Source organism: Pseudoliparis swirei, chromosome 20 (assembly GCF_029220125.1).
Source record: "Pseudoliparis swirei isolate HS2019 ecotype Mariana Trench chromosome 20, NWPU_hadal_v1, whole genome shotgun sequence".
Lineage (NCBI taxonomy): Eukaryota > Metazoa > Chordata > Actinopteri > Perciformes > Liparidae > Pseudoliparis > Pseudoliparis swirei.
In genome coordinates this window covers 18,547,189-18,564,703 of record NC_079407.1, presented here as the reverse complement: position 1 = coordinate 18,564,703, position 17,515 = coordinate 18,547,189, and the positions used below count along the sequence as shown (strand labels likewise).

The 17,515-nt window shown below is 40.2% G+C and overlaps 2 protein-coding genes across 3 annotated transcripts in view; one reads left to right on the top strand and one right to left on the bottom strand.

Annotated features, from left to right (window-relative positions):
* The first annotated feature begins 2,562 nt into the window (after positions 1 to 2,562).
* nkapd1 (NKAP domain containing 1) lies at positions 2,563 to 5,974 on the top strand. Its single transcript, XM_056440402.1, has 6 exons — positions 2,563 to 2,634; positions 2,947 to 3,023; positions 3,919 to 4,007; positions 4,151 to 4,291; positions 4,499 to 4,552; positions 5,024 to 5,974. The coding sequence occupies exons 2-6, from the start codon at positions 2,952 to 2,954 to the stop codon at positions 5,379 to 5,381; spliced, it is 714 nt and encodes a 237-aa protein (XP_056296377.1). The 5' UTR covers positions 2,563 to 2,634; positions 2,947 to 2,951; the 3' UTR covers positions 5,382 to 5,974.
* A 1,761-nt stretch (positions 5,975 to 7,735) lies between these two features.
* The window catches only part of lrfn1 (leucine rich repeat and fibronectin type III domain containing 1), a 108,407-nt gene continuing 98,627 nt past the window's right edge, over positions 7,736 to 17,515 (bottom strand). For both annotated transcript variants that reach the window (XM_056440394.1, XM_056440392.1), the window contains 2 exons: positions 14,656 to 16,054; positions 7,736 to 12,721 (listed from right to left, as the gene is read on the bottom strand). In XM_056440394.1, the coding sequence (XP_056296369.1) occupies positions 11,821 to 12,721; positions 14,656 to 16,034 (2,280 nt within the window). In that variant the 5' untranslated portion in view covers positions 16,035 to 16,054 and the 3' untranslated portion in view covers positions 7,736 to 11,820. The remainder of the gene's footprint in view (positions 12,722 to 14,655; positions 16,055 to 17,515) is intronic.

Genomic DNA, 17,515 nt, shown 5'->3' with positions numbered 1-17,515 from the left:
AGTAACTAATGCTGAGTCTAAAATGATCTGATCAACTACTCATAGGTCAGACTTCTGACATGGTAGCACAAGCTCTGATGTGTTATCTTAACAACAGAATTTTTTTGGAAAAGTTGCACTGACATGTGAACAAGACATTTTGTTTCAGTTAATTAAGTGTAAAAAAGAATACTTTATCTTAAGAAATCCGGTATCCACTTGGATTCAGGTCCAATTATAAATGCCAAATTCCAAATAATATTTAATACAGCTTGCTTTTTAATTGCTCACCAACAACAACAAACACATTGATAATAGTAGTATATAAGAGTTATTAAATGGCAGTGGTGCAAGAAGTACATCATTGCATTTGAAATGCAGTGGTGGAGAAATTTCAAGTCACAAAAATTGGAAATCTAATGAACATCAAAGTACCTCAAAACTACACTTACGTACAGTACTTGGCCTGAAGTGGATTACTTAAAATCACTGATAAATGGATTATTCTGCAGCTTTAAAATACAAGAATTGTCACAGTTTTTGTTACAATAAATGTTGACCATGGTTTTCTGCTTGAAATCTGGTTTGACATGTGTGAATCAACAAAGACTAAAAGATCTGTTTAAGTTTCAACCAATTATCTAGAGAAAATACATTCAAAATATATACCTCTATCCTCAAAAAGGGAACGTTTTCAAGTCCACAGTGACTGGTGTCAGAATTTGATACATTTAAAGTAAGCATCCAATTTCTTGGGGGGAAAAATGAAACACAACTGGGAAGAAACAAACTAAATTCAACAAGGTTCTAGCTTTTCCATTCATGAACAGTAGCTATATACACAGTAGTAGATTACTTATTACCTCTGATTAGGCTAGCAATTAATTGAGCACCATACACTTTACACATTGGCCTGCATGACTGCCTTGGTTTGTAATTAGTCGTTACAAAGTTATTCATCTCCTGTATGTGCATGTTTTACCAGGACTGTTGATCACCATGTGGATGGCTGGTCTTGCTGATAGGGCCTATACTACTATGTAGCCTCCTGTGTGCACCTCTGAGGAAGTTAGTGAAGCTTGGTTACATGGGGTGGGGCTACTTTTAGATGTAGCTTGTTTTTATTTGGGTAATATACAAGTCAAGCCAGGTCTCTTAGCACAAGGCACAAGAAAGGGGGAACTTATACTCCACTACATTAAATAGGCAAATGTTATATACATATATATTACAACATTTCTTTATTAAACTTAATTTACTAGTTACCTTCCAAGTTCAGATTAATAAAACAAAAATATAATCATGAAATACATTATGATATTGTGAAGTCAATACGATTATCCTGGTCCCCAAAGGGAAAATACAAAATGAGTCATTCTGCAAAATGAGTACTTGTAAATATAATTTTATGTTAATATTTCCGCACGATGTCCTGAGAGCCTCTTCCATCACTGACTATTATATTCTGGAGAAAGTTGGGGAGCGTTATCTGATGAGTCAAGAAAACTGCATTTTGGGAGTTTTTCCTGATCCGATGTGAGGTCCTGGGACAGGGATGTCATATGTGTACAGATTGTAAAGCCCTCTGAGGCAAATTTGTAATTTGTGATATTGGGCTGTACAAAAACACTGAATTGAATTAGAATACAAATTTAAAAAGAGAATAAAGTAGAATTTATCCCAAAGAAGTGATCAAACTTTAAACGAGATTATAAATTGTAAAAAGAGGTTTGAATTGAATTTAAATTATAGGACTTCAGCTGATAATCACTTTCAATATTGGCAAATCCATCAGTTATTAAATTTATAGATTGACACAAGAAATTTCAGAAACTAATGAGAACGTGCCCATAGCTCAAGGTGACACCCTTCATGTAAATTAATGATTTTATCTGACCGACAGTCCTAAATTCAACGATTTGTCATTTAAAATTGCGTGACAGCGTTGACATTTATTGTGAATTGATTTTCATCCAAAATCGATTTATGTTATCTCTCCCTCCATGAGTGTATCATTAAAAAACAAACAGGTGCGTATACTTACACATCTAGCAGGTATGCGCTTGGTCTTTCATCTCTTGTTCTTCCTTGGCAACAGAAGGAAAAATAAAATATGTCTATTATTTTTGCTGGCATGATGTTTTACTTTCTTTCTCAGTCACTGCTTCATTGTTTTGGTTTGTTTGGGCAAGTTAACACATTAACCTCTGTAGCTGTGCAGCTGCACACTGCATATAGTGTTGACTCTCAGTGGGACCATCATCCATCATCTTTCATAATGCTTTGAGCCATTTGGTAGCCTATTCAATATTCAAAACGTAGGTTGTTCTTAAATCCAATGGTGCAAAAAACGTGTTATCAAGAGTTGTGTATCGTTTTAAATATTCATATAAAAGAATCAAACAAATATCCCTGTACTGCTAAATTTGCACTGTGTTCAATGTCTACAAGCTGGATCGGCTCACAGCTCGCCCCTCGATGATTGACGGACCATTGGACCAATCACACTTCAGTATTTCCAACGATCAGTGACGTAGAGTGTGCGACAACGTTACGTGCGCCAGTAAAGCGGAAGTACCGGGACTTCTGTGTAAATCTTTGCTGTAGCTAAACAAGAGGGGTTAGTTCTTCCTGAATGCTACTCCTTTTGGAAAGGTACAATTTGTACATTTTTTGCGAAATGACGGCGAAAGTGTGATAGTAGCTAGCGTTAGTAGTTTACGCAGATTTTGAACAGGTCAATTATTGCCGAATGACATTATTGCATCTGAATAACCAGCCGTGTTAGATAATTTAGCGAGCTAGGCTAACGGGTGATTTTCATGCAACTGAAAGAATCCTTTTTTTTCTTCTTTTTTGTTTACAGATGTCATATATTAAGATCTGTTTACACTAATCGCTCGTATGTTTAGGTTATTCAACCAAAGATCAGCCTCAGCCTGTTGACTTACGTGTGTCATGTGTCAGGTGGGATGATGGCGAAGCAGCCGCTGGGGAAGACGTTGTTGAGGAACGTCATCCGCCACACAGGTGCTCACAATAAGGTGCGTTTGAGGTCATGCGTTTGTACGACGAGTTGGAAACATAACTGGTTTATTAGGTACAGCCAGCTAAACCTAATGTAGCGTAATACGACAACCTGGAATCTTTATTGTCGTTAATGAGGTGAGTTATACTGATGCTTATTGTATTTAGTTATACCTGCATTCATATACATATCTAAGTCATTCATTTACAAGTATCTAAATTAATTGGCAACCAAGTGTAGACAATAAGTGTAGCTGTACTTATTATACTCAGTTTAAGGACTGGACTGAGAATGTGGGAGTTACTCACCTCCCCATAAACAACAGTTCACAAAGTGTAGAGCCATTTATGTCTGATCAAGAACAGAAACTAGTTTTAGAGCTGAAACTATTATTTTCATTCATGAGTATAATTATTTTTTAAAATGGGCTGAATTAAAAAAATGCCACAACATTGGTCTCTTCCCTTATGTTACATGCAGAGACAAAAAGTCACATTTAAGAGTGTACATTGGTTTACATTTTAGTATTAATGTTAAGATGGAAAAAAAACCATACATTATCAACTAATTTAATTCTGGTATTTTTTAGATTTTCTGTCCAGAAGTGGGATCCTTACCTAGTGTTATGTTGTGTTTTTGACCGAAAGCTTTTTCTTAGACACTGATCCAGTTGCTGGTCCTGCTCACAAATATTGAGCTAATGTCGGCTACTGATATTGGCAGCCTTTGCAGGTTCACTAACTGAATGTTGCAGGTTTGTTTGAGGCATCTATAACCTCTCTAAGTATTGTAATACGGTACCGGAATGCCTGTTTGGGGATCTAAAACGGCATTCGCTATGTGAGTGTGAGAAGGTATGTTTGTGTGTCTGGACAGTCTGTAATCAACTTACTTTTGTTGACCCACTGCAGATCCAGGAGGAGATGGAAATGTGGAAAACGCGAAACTGGGAGGTCCACACATCCCACGACAAACATTTTCCAGATACAAAGAGTGTGAGGTAAGAACAGTAATTGTCCTTATTTCATTTGAGCCACCTCAACCTCAGTGACACCAAAGCTCAAGCTTTAAAAATGTAGCTCAAGTTTAGAGAGCTGTTACTGTGTGTTGCCATTTGATTTATTGATTGTGGTTGTTTTTCAGGGGGCAAATGCACTGCGATCGAGTGTCAGATCAGCCGACAGACCTGAGTCGAAGCAGAGAGCGCCTCTCAGAACATGATGACAGAGAGGCGCGGTACTGGAGTCGCCAATTGTATGAATTTAAGGCCAGTGATCCCGACAGGTACAGCATACGAAGAAGCCTTCATCTCAGTATTTTTTAGTTCGGCAAATATCTCGGAACGGCTTATTTTTCTAAGGTAAAACGTAGAAAAGGAAGAATCTTAATTGGTTTCCTTATTTGAATTCAAGATGTTTTTTACACAATCGGGTAAATATAGAGGAGTTGGACAAGGTTGACGAATCTTCAAGTTATTTGTTTGTGTCACAGGTGGGGACATAGTGGCTTCAAGGAGCTTTATCCCGAGGAGTTTGAAAGCGACAGGTAAGAAAAAATGCAACACTGCATCAAATAAGTAGGATATTTAGCACTGCACTTCCATAAAGTTGGAGCTCCTGTGAGAGAAATATTTAAATTCATATTGACTCAGATCACCTGATAACCATCTAATGTAATTGAACCCAATGTTTTATATGAAGTGTAATCTTATCAATTCACAATGATTTAGTCTTCACACAAACAACTCTGTAATCAAAATCCTTTGGGCACAGGTTGTTTACCTGAACATATTGAGGACCTTTTATCATCCTTGTTGTTTTTGGTTGTTGTTAAAACCAAGCTGTCTAAAAGCTGAGAGAACCCTCATAACATCATGAAGGTTTACTTTGTCCATACTTGAGAAAGCTCCTCCAGAAGCCATTATACAAGTTTGATGTGTAAAATTGGTGGGTTGTCCCGATAAAGCATTATGGCATTCCTATCCTCAATTAATTTTGTTTAATTTATTTTCTTTAGTGAAAAAAGCAGGGCCACAAGAAAGGTGAGGTGCCACAAAAGGAAAAAGTCCAAGTCTGAGACGGAAGCAAGTTTATCAAAACGATCAAAAAAATCCTCTCGAAAGAAGAAAAAGAAAAAGAAGAAGAAAGATGAGGCGGAAAGGCGTAAGTGCTCAAGCAGTGACGGCAGCAGCGACGACAGCAGGGCTACCAAAGACGAGCAGCAGAGGAAAAAGCCTAAAAGTCGACACAAAAACAAGAAAACTGAAAAAAACAGAGCGAGAGACGTAGACGGCAACTCGAGTGGCAGTAATAGCGAAGAAGAAAGAGAGAGAAGGACTCGCAGGTACAAAAAACGAAAGCAGGACTCCTTATAAAGACTCAGAATTGGGGGTGGGGGGGGGATGGGAAGAATGGGAAACCCACAGGTAAAGAGAGCTTGGCTGATAGTTCTGAGGACTTCAGACATGGATAGACGCACAGCCCGGGTAACGATCAGGAAAACAACTGCAGATTCCTTTGTCCGTCTTTACTTCCGAGGGCTTTTCTCTGCAGGCGGTTCTATCGTTCTCTGTTCCACATCAATAACCCAGTGCTGTCAGCCTTCTCTGTGGAGTGATACCTCAGCCACCTCTGCAGTGGCTTGACGCACACTGTACGGCAGCGCCGGCAGCACACAGCGGGGAGGTGGGGTATCCGCCACCTGCCTCAATAAGAATCCAGTCGGCTGCAGCCGCATTGATTGGTCATTGATTCACGCTGCAGACCGTCTGCCTCATGTGGACCGTGTCCTCAAATGACCTCTGTTTTTTTATTCCACATTTTATTTAAGAAACAGGACAAATTATGACACTTTCCTCACCAATTTTTGAAGAATTTGCTTTTAGTCATTTTGTTTATAGTGTAATAGTTGCATGTTTTGTAAATTTTTTGTTGTTGTTGCTGTTTTTAATAAAATATTGGAATATTTTTTTAAACGATGCGTGTGGTGATTTTCTGTAACTTTCTTATTGTCAACAAATTATACTTAAAGACCAAAACCAATAATGCATTCATCTGACTAACAAGTATTTTGTGAGTAGCCAATGATTTTTTTTGCTTTGGTATACTGTAAAACACATTTTGTTTAATTTAATTTGACCTTTTTTTAGAAGAGCAGAGGGCTTATATTTGGAATCCAAGTGGGGTCAATGGACTGCTGGTGGGTTGAAGGAGCTTATTTTGGAGTTTGTCTTTTCTTTGTTGGCAGTTATTTGTGATCAGTTCTGTTTACATTTTATGTATTTTCTAGTGAGACGCTGCCTTGGTCTTTTGTTTGTTCTATTCTCCTGCCCGCCTAACTATCTGTCACGGGTTAAACCAAATCTTTATACTGTCCAAATACATTTTATATTGTCAAAACAACGCTGCTTCTTGAGCGTACTTGTCTTTACGGCGTTTGAACCGAGTCTCTGGCAACGGGGTGCTACAGTAGTAAACATCAGAAAGACAATGCAATCCAAATGTAGAGGAGAGCAGTTCTACCTCTGTATTATGGTTTTATTAATGCCAAGTTATTAGTCCTTTAAGTTATCATGGTTTAAATTGGGGTATTAAGATCATATTTAACACTTATTATTGTTGACATGTGAGGAGGGTGTTGCATATTTTCTGATGATCAAAGAAAACATTAATAACCCCAGGGTGGGCCTTTTTTTATTTCATGATTTTAATTTTCATATAGTTTTTTCAAACAATTTTGTTAAAATCCTGTTAAAAAAGTGATGAAATGGACCACTTTGTTGAGGGTAAAATACAGAATATTTTCAGCTTTTTATTATCACAGTTATTGTGTTTTAGGTATGTTTTAGGGATCTGACATTTTCATTTAGATCCCTCAACATAATGTATTATAAATGTAATAACAGTGTCCACCCATCTGTCAAGATAACATTTGTTCGGAATTATATACAGAAATGTAATAAGGTGTCTAACTGTAGATAAGTGAATTCATGAGACACTTTGAAATAACATCTGGCCTAGGGGAACATGTTAGCGTCTTTTTTTCCATCACGCCATTTCTAAAGAAAGACAGATGTATTTATTTACAAATGCCAGAGGATCAAAGACCTGTTCCAATTTGAGCATGCCAGTTTTTTTTTATGCAGGAGATGTACCTCAGTCAGCTGCTATTCATAAACAAAATTCAATTTATTCAAGGATTTTCACTAAATATTGAAGAGCAGAAAGGCCTTATTGCTTAGGTAAGGTAGTACTGTGGGTGCATTTGATAACCGAGGAAAAAAAGACACACAAAAAAACATTAATTTAACGTTCTATGCGGCTGGCAGATCAAATCTGTATTAAACGTTCTAAAAAATAAAAAAAACTGAACAAGTAGTAGACCTTTGCCTTGTCAGTATTTTTAGACATTGTGATGCTGAAGGAAGTGTCGGCAGAAGTGTGAGCGAACTGGAGAAGCCTGAAGCACTGACTGAGTCTGTCAATAGGCTAATTGTTCTGAGCAGCAGAGAGTGGGCTCTGTTTAGCCTGCTGCAACTGCCCAAAACTCGGAAATGGAAAAAGGCTAAATTAAATTCAGCTGGTCAGATCCAATGTTGACGGAGGGCTTTAAAACACATACGGTTCATCAGCATTTGGCAAGTGGGCAACACCTTACATTGAATGTGTTGTATGGCTGCATGTATTTACTCAAGGCATCTTATTCATAAAAGAATTACCTACAAATAACTCCCAATAAAAAGCATTTATGTTCTTGCTACATTACAAATAATGATAAACATTTATGCATACAGGGTGCATTCTTAAGTTTCTAATGTCTGTTACTGCAAGTCTTTGAAACTAATGTACTTGGCAAAAGTAATGGTGTCGTTTCCACTATTTGTGACAGTTTGTAAGAGATTGCTAATGGCTATCTTTCAAATTTCACAAGAACAAACGATTAAAATGCAGTTTGAATAGAAAATTCATCCGCTGTGGAGATATGGATACCAAAATCAAGAAGGCCGTCTTAACCACAAATGTGAGGGCATATTAAGGAGAATAACATCCGAATGCTGCGAGTTATAAGTGGGTGATTCCAACATATTGACCCAGGGAAACATACATTGTAACATTTAACCAAAAAAAAAAAACATTTTGGAAAAGATACAATCTTTGAAAGTTCTCCTCGTGGCGTCAAGAGGGTCCCAGGAAACGTAGATAACAATGTGTACTGACATTCGTGGTTCCCAGAGGATGCATCCTAATGACCACAAGGTCGGTGTGTGGTTTTGAAACGTTTCAATGGTTATTGAATGGACAGTCATGAAAAAGGGGCCAGACATTCATTTTGCCCTCGGGATGAACTGTGTTGACTTTGTCGAGCCTTTGACTTGTTAGAATGCTAACATGTTAACTATGATGTGTAACATGATACACATTGTGTCCTCAACAGCTCCACTGTGTCCTGCACTGGAGACAAGAGACGGCTCTGAGCTCAGCTCTCAGAAGTATTGTGGCTTCTATAGCTGAATATTTGTGGTTTAAAGTGTAGTTCTTCTGTCCGTACTTTCCGTATCCCCCTTAGTCTGCTGTTTACTGACCACTTTCATACATAGGAGCTCTTTTAAGTTACTGCTGATGCAAATGAAATCGTTCCTGCTGTTGCTGCTTGACACTAAACGCATTCCTCTGGTGAACCCGCGGGATGCTTTTATATGGATGCAGTGCTATTTGGTCAGTAGATCAGTTTAACATATTGGGAGGAGGAGAAGGGCTGCAGGCTCCGACTGTCGTTAGTGGCTTCACCGCAGCAGGACAATGTTAGAATATAAACCAAAGCCAACATCAATCTTTGAATTGAAACACATTTCTCTCCACAGAAACTCTGAGTAAAGTGTTTCCGTTTTTTTAATCCAGAAATGGTAAATTTCTTATTTAAGTTATGTAAAGGTTCAAGGCTACTTACTGGGAAACCAACATCAAATGGATCCAATTGGAATTGAAACATTGCAGCTTGGATTCAATGATGAAGCACACATGCTCATCAGAAAACAAGGATAACATTTGAGCAGTTGGAATATGATATATGGCATGAATTTATCGAGCATGGTGAGCACGGAGGACTTTAAACGTTACACCTACAAAACCCTGTTCAGATTGGACATTTCAAACACGCACTACTATGCATTAAAGATCAAATGAGATCTTGTGTGAAAGCAACGCTCACCAAGTCGAGGCACTTTTTTTTGCAGTAACTTTTAAAGTCATAACTGCTGATGAGACATAACACGCTTTGCCACACCCCCAGTGTTTGCTAGCTTGGCTGCCCTGACCAATTTTAAAGACTGGGTGAAGTCTCAGCCTCCTCCCACATAAGCGGATTTGGTGTTGAATAATGATTACACATAGGAATAGAAATAAACACTTTCACATCAGTAGTTAATGAGAAGACGGACGATGTGCCCACCACAAATTGACAGCTGAGAATAGAAACCCTACATTTAAGTCTTCCAGCTGGGAAACAAGATGTCAGACTCGAAATGGCCACCGGTTTTTTTTGACAGAAAATGTGTTCAGAACGATGACGAAAAAGGAAAGGATCACAAAGTTCTTCGAATCAACCCTCTCCGTCACTGAGGATGCAAATGGGAGACTCGAGGGGATTGAAAACCTCCAGTGTGGCTTATCTCGCTGCTACATATTTTATCTTTGAGGCCCACGCAGCTACGTTTCCTCTCAGCCTGTGCTAAGTAGCTGTAATCAGGGGGAGAAGCTGACAGCAAACAAATAACGCTCACACACTGTGATCTTATCTTTTACCACTGTTACTTCTTATTTCACCCCCTGCCTTATGTGCAGTTTAACACATATCAAGTGGTTTATAACATGATAATTTAGTTGTAAGCAGATATAAGTACACTTCAATTTGTTTGAGTCAACTACGACTCCTTTTACGATGCATTTGTCACTGGCTTATGAACAAGGAATGATTTAATATAAAACACAGTTTTAATAATACAAAAATGTCCATATATATATATATATACAATTTGTTTTCATTGCTGTATTTATCTCTTCATGTCTTCTTCACTCTCCATGGCAACCGGACAAACGCTCCATGAGAGGCAGTTGAAAGCGCTTCGAACATCTTCATAAACTGGTTTTATCCTGTTGTTGAGGAAATCTTTGTCATGTGTATAAATCAGTAGTTTTCTGAAGCACTGAGTATTTGTGCACGTGTGTTATTATTACTTAACATGAAAAGTGATTATAGCTTGGTGGTATTAATCATCCATTATCTGTTTATACACCAGATACAGACGCTTCACAAAAGGAGTTACACATATTGACAAACACATTAATAACGTTGTCCTTATCTCTGCTTGCAACTGCATCATCACAATAGCGCCATGAAATGACTGTGGATCCAGTCCTGCTTATATGTGCTAAATGGGTGAGGTTTTCGTGTTTCAAGATCTAAGCTTTGTCCAAAGTAAGAGAAAACTGAATCTCAAAGCAGGATGCTACTCAGGCTTTCTGCTAATAACGATTATTATATTGTCTTCCCTGCAGTCTGCAAGTCATTGGTAACTTTACAGAGCCTCGTCTCCCTCTAGTGGGATGCAACTGATCTTCCACCCTTATGAAGAACAACTGGCTGCATTTCTTCATGCTCAGTTACCATGTCCCTCGTCGTTTCACACCCCACTTCCCCGGTTGTTGTGCAGCTTTCACAGAGGCCTTATAAATAGTACTCAGGAATCAAATATTCATCATCACAATGTGTGTGTGTCCCTTCCGGCGGCGGACACACACTACTGCTCCTGAAGCAAAAGAACAAACTGATACAATTAACCCACACAAAAAATTTAATACCCTTCGTGAGGGGATAAATGGTCCAAACTTTGACATACTAAATAGGGAGCGGTGTCATGACACAGGTTTTTAATGTAAAAACTTGCAGCCAACACCCAAATGCTTTGTAAAAAGTCATGTGACATATGACTTACTTACTTACATAGTTAGTACACATACACCAATGTTTTAATATATTTATATACGTCTTTTTTGTTTGTTGTATTTTTATCTAGGCCAGCCAGATACAGTACTGATTAATATACAGCCACATCTGGAACAATACCTATTTAACAGCATACAGTCCGACCGTTATAGAGGAATCAACGGTTGGTTTCCAGGTCCATCCTCTCTTCGCTAACATTAGAAATCGGCATCTGTAAAAACCTGTTCTTTTTTAAATTATCATTATTATATAGACTGGTGGTGTTACTTGTCTTTGTATTTCGTGTCTTCTGTGCAAAAGTTTTTTTGTTGTTGAAAGAACCCAAAACATGATTGACATATACAGGATACCTGGCTGTTCACTTTACAGTTTTTAACGAGGTTTTTTTTCTTCTCTTTTTTTGTCGGTGAAACAATTAAACAGTCACATCCAAACGACACACTCCCCTTGGCATGTCACAGAAAAAATGAAAATCCAAAGAAACGCCTCCCGTCATCAGGGAGGGAGGCAATGGGACGGTTTATGACTCCAGTGAGCAGCATCCTCCATTCGTACATTTTTCAGAGTAAGGCACCGCTGCATGAAGAAACGACATGGCCAACAAACCTCTCTGGGAGTATGATGGGGAGGCAGGACACAGGGAGATTGTGATCTTCTCCAGCAACTCACAAAAAGTTTGGCATGTGTAAGTACATGTGTTTGTGTTCGTCATTTGCTGTGTGCAGGAACAATGTGTGTGCTATATGGCATGGAGAGAGATATTTGTGTTTTAACATGTGTGATTTTGTTTTTCCCTCGCTCCGCTGCTTTCCTCAGACTGTGCTCTCAAGCATCCACTCAGTGCTGCTGAACGTAACTCTCCTGTTGGCGAGCGGCGATGACTCCGTGTTGAGCTGGTTGGTGGACTTGTGCCACCTCGTCCTCGCTCTGCGTGGGTAACTATGACTCTGAAAAATGGAGTAATCTCCTCCGTCAAATGAGAATCTGTGCCGAGTTCGTGCCAGCTCATTTGGAAGCAGTCCCATGTTTGCCAGAGCACTTTTCCTGTCCTTGAGCCTGGGAGCCTCCTTGGAGCCAGCGTTGGGGCCGATGAGACACAGGGACATGGTGGAGCCCGTCAGGCTACTGTCCGTCTGGGTGTCATCAGATGGGGGGCCAGAGCGCTGTGCATCCAGGCTGGTTCTTCTCTGCGTCTTGTCGACAGCCATGGGCGGCAGCTCCACCTCCAGGACGACAGTGGTGGCTGCTGGATTCTCTTTCTTCTCATTGTCCACCCTCAGCACCAGCGCCATGACCTCTTTGGGCGCGCGAGCTTCACGCTGGCCCTCGTCAGACGGTTGCTTGGAGACGGAGCGCTGGAGCCGCTGCTGGCTGCCATTGGTCTGCGAGTGCATGCTGGAACTGACCTTGGTCTTGCTGTCCTCTGGGTCGCTGTAGGCCTTGTAACGGATCATCAGGATGATAATGAAGACAAGCACCGACGCAACAATTATACCACCAATAATGATGATCATTGTGCCTCCCAGAAACTGGCTGTGCATGAAGCGGCACTGGCTGACCTCTCTGGCCGTATGGAACTGCACACAGCCGACCACACGTATGGCCGTGAGTGATGTGATGCCGTCGTCGTAAACCACCAGCACACAAAGGTCATACTCTCGTCCTGCGGCCAGATCATTGATTAAGAAGTTCTTGCTGGTTGACGGGATCATTCTGTAGAGAAGAGAAATATAGTGCGGTGGTGAAGATGTTTACAATTAATCATCGGAATTAAAACGCAAACACTTAGTGATTTGCATAACGTTAAATCACACATAAGGTGTCAGCTGCACACAACAAAAATACATCAGGGCCATGCAGCTCTAGCATTAAATATCACTCATTCTGGTAGACACACATACAATGTACAATAACGTTGTTATAGTTGACTTATGGGAGAATATGTTATATCCTAAAAATAGTGAGAAGTTGCAGTACTGGGTTTGTGTATAAAATGACAGCAAGGGTAAACAGCAAGGTGATAAACAAGAGGAGGCTCGCTGCCTAAAAAAGACCCCACAACAGCTCTGTGACACATGATGTGAAGGCAGGTTTGATGTGTCAGTACCTAAGGTCACATTTTGTTGGCAACTGTAAGATTACACGACTCTAAATACGATGGAGAAAAGCGTTGCCTTCAGGTCAATATTGGTGTGAATATAATTAGAAGCGTGTCTCTCTTCCCAAGAGGGGGACTTTGATGGTTGTCATTTGTAGGTAATAATTTACCTCCTAAAGACAAAAACAACACTCAGCTCCATGCCTAAACTGGATGAGAACATTACACAGGAGAGCAACTCATTATATCTGATAAAACCTATAAAAAAGAGAAAACAAAGTCGACGACTATTATTAACTTGCTCCATGAATACATAAATGCTAATGTACTCTCTGTATCCCAGATTCAGTTAATGTACATTACATATTGCATAAGATACACATCAGACTTATATTCATATTAAAGACGATTTTAAGAAGGTTTGCAAATGTTTATACTCGCTTTTTAAAAAGAGTGTAACTCAAGTTTATTGTTTTTGTCATTTCTTTATATTATTACACATTGCAGCTTAACTTCGCTATATGTGTTGCAGTGGTCGAAAGACAACTCAAATATTATGCTTTATTACAATTGTTATGTACTTTGCACTCCTCCTCCACCACATTTTAGAGAATATTTTTTCTTTGTACACAACTACAGTAAAAATAAAATTTAACTTTCAGTATATTTATTGCTAATAATCTATGGTGGAAAGTAACGTTACTCAAACACTATACTTGGGGACAATTTGGACATTCACAGCAAAATATCTAATATTTAAAATAGCTTTGGTTACAAGTTACTGTTCAGATAAATAATTGACATTAACATATGAATGAGCTTAAAATAATGCTATTTAGTCAGTTAAAGCCTAATGATGACATATGTAATAATGTGTCACTTACAGTGGAATGTTTTACTTTTACTACTTGAAATACATTTTAGAATTTTGAAAGCAGGACTTTAAATTGTGATGAATATTTTTCGTGCGGTATTGCTGCTTTATCTACATTAAGTAAATTATCTAAATACTTCTTTTATCGCTGCAGTCAAGCCTATCATTACACAACCACAACTAATCACACTCTGTGTTTCAACCAATTAATGTATGCGCTTGCTAATGATACAGTTACATGTCGTGAAATAGTTGGGCATCATGTTGTTGTTTATTGTCACATTATGTTTTAATGATGCCGACAGGGCCCTTTTGTCCTGAGAGTGCTCGACTCCACAATCTCTTCAGCTGATTACAGCAATCGAAAAAAATCAGAGACTGACAATCGCTAACTGGATCTGTAAATATCTTAATTAGCAGTACATTTTGTGTGTATTATTATTTCAAAGCATTGCCATGCATTCTAATTTATGAGAAATGTTTCTCCTGAGACTACAGTTCTACTGATTTTTTGACACACTTTATCAGTTTGCATTTTCGGGATCTGTTAATCTGCCATGATGAACTGTTGTGTCATTTAGCAGATGGTAAGGCCAGATGTCTCACCCTTCCTCATGTCCCTGCTCTACCACCCTCTCCTCTCCCCATCCAGCCACCCCCTCCACCATGGCTTACCTGTACACCAAAGTATCATCTGCCGTGCTGTTGTACTGAATCTGGTACATCCTAATGCCGGGGATATGGCGCTCAGAAGGCCAACGGATCACAGCGGAGGAGGAGGTCAGCTCGGAGACCATCACCCTCCGGCCCTGCTTGTCGTAGCCTTTGGTGTCGTTGCCAGATTTAGAGGAGGTGGTGATGTCTGAGAGGCCGGGGTCCTCGCGCATGTGGCCTGTGTTGTTAACAAACAAGGGTAAGGGGATCATGTTGATCTCAACAGCAGCTGTGGCGATGCCTGCAGCATTGGACGCCACGCAATTAAATGTGCCGCTGTCCTTCAGCGTGGTGATGAGAATATCAAGGGTTCCATTATCGTACAGGATGGTGCGGGAGTTATTATGCACCAGCTTGCCATCTGGTGACCGCCAGTGAATATCTGGGTCTGGGTCACCCACTGCTTTGCATTTAAGAGTCACACCCTGCCCTTCCATCACATAAGGCTTCGTGGAAAGATGCTTGGTGATCAGCGGAGGCTCGCAGATGAACTCCTCTTCTTGGATGGACCAGAAATACTTGTCCATGAGGTGGTCTGGCGAGGCACAGGTCTCCAGATCATCCTCTCTTGTCAGCCTGCGCAGCCACAGCAGCTCACAGTTACAGTGAAGAGGGTTTCCACCGAAGCTCACTGCCAGCGAAGAGAAGCCGGAGCCCCTGGTGTCAGCCAGGACCTCTGCTTGCTGGAATAAGCTGTCTGGTGGCAGTTTCTGCAGCCTGTTGGAGGTCATGTCCAGGCGAACCAGTTTGGTGAGCAACGTGAAAGTGCCAGCTCCAATGTGGTCAATCAGGTTGTGGTCCAGTGTGAGTGTGTTAATGTTGGTCATTCTGGCTATGGCTTCCCAGGGAAGGGTGCGCAGGTTGTTACTGGAAAGATCCAAGTCCTCTATGGTGGAAACAAACTCATCAAAGGAGGTAGGGGCCACCTCGGCGATCTGGTTGTTTCCAAGGATGAGGTGCCGCAGGTTGATGAGGCCTTTAAATTGGTCAGTCTTTATTGCACTCAGGCGGTTTCCATCCATGTGGAGCGCCCGTAGGGATCGCAGGCCGACAAAAGAGTGGGGGATGATCTGGCTGATGGTGTTCCGGGACAAGGTGAGGTGGACCAAACTTGTCATGTTGAAAAAGTCCTTCCTGCGAATGACGGTGATGAAGTTGTCTGTGAGTCGCAGCTCTACGGTTCTGCGGTCGATGGAGGGTGGTACGAACAGCAGACCCGTCTTAGCACACAGCAGAGTCAGAGTGGGGGAGAGGTGCTGACAGATACAGCGGCCGGGGCAGCTGTATCCCTTCACCAGAGCTGCACACAGCAGCAGAACGCAAACGACCAGGCGGTCCATCTTTGATCAGTTTCCAGGTCCTATGTGTGAGAGAAGAACAAAAATAGGACAGACATTGAATAACAAAATAGAGCTCATTGAATTCATGAATACCCTTTTAGCCTTTATGAGAGCCTACTGCAAAAATCAAGAGTGTGACCAAGATTGCAGAGACTGCCAGCAAGGTATCAATCACACAATGAATAGGAGCTGTTCTGAAATAATGGCACCTGGGATTGGATGACGAAAGGCTGCACCAATGCTGTCGGAAGCACATGTCTCTGTAGCATTTTAATGGAAAAAACAGAATGTTTTTTTGTGCCACCATCCCGAGGCTGCAACACCACCAACCATCAATTTTCCTATATTGGGTAATTATATGCTTTTTGTATTTGCATCATACAACAAGGCGTGTGTTTGTTTTTTCTCCTCAGAATTTCACATCAAGAAGAAGAATTAAGGGTGAAAAAGGGCGCTTGTCAGCAGCGATCAAGGATTTTCATGACCTTTTCATGCTCTCTATTCGCCCCTTATGCATCTGAGATGTTATACAAAATTAGACAGAAAACGGTGGGAAAACAGCTTGTTTTTGAGTGGGTCCAATTGAGAAATTGAGGATGTTTTGATTATTCTGATTCCCTTTTAAAGGTATTGATTTCAATCTCGGAGAGAACACGCCTGTGGTGACGGGGGTGGACAAAATTATCCTTGGCTATAATAACAGACTCCAGTGGAACACAAAACGGTTATGTGCTGATGCCACATTGTCAGTGGGTTTACCCTCTTTGGCATCTATCTTGATTGTGAACGCTTTATGCTTCACAGATGATGAGAGAGCCTGTTAATGCTGATAAAGTAACAGGATGACAACTGACTTTTTTCTAGGTTTAGAGATTTGGTTTGCTACAGCCCACCACCCTACTCAACCCCACAGGGTGACACTTTTGATCCCCCTTCATTTTTGAAGAGGACCAGCATAATTATTTGAATTCACTCTGAGGATTTTACATTTTGTTTTTCACATTGGTTTTGCTTCATCCAATTCGTAATGACTCATTTGAGAGACTCTTTATCTTAATCCTAACATTTTGGGGTCGTGCTAACGTCCTTAACACTCCTGATTTTGTCTCATCGTGCTCAAAGCCAAAACATCTAATGCTTACATTACCAATAACTCTAAATTGAATTTGATTAAAAAATGCTGGTGGCGACATTCATGGAATATTATGAATTGCAAATGTAAAATTGCATAGCAGAAATGAAGCACAAGCCGAGCTCTCTTCTTCCATTTCTCAAACTCTGCTACTCATAATGACTGGTTTGAGTTTTGTCTTAAACTGAATAAACTTGGTCTGATAACAGTTGTTATGCATGTCCAAGAGCATAAGATAAGTGAAGAATTGCGAATGCATTTCATTTGACATCAACCTGCCTATTATTTGCCAGCCAAAATTCCAAAATTATTTTCCTTTTCATTCTCTTGCACAGACACTGCAGTCTGT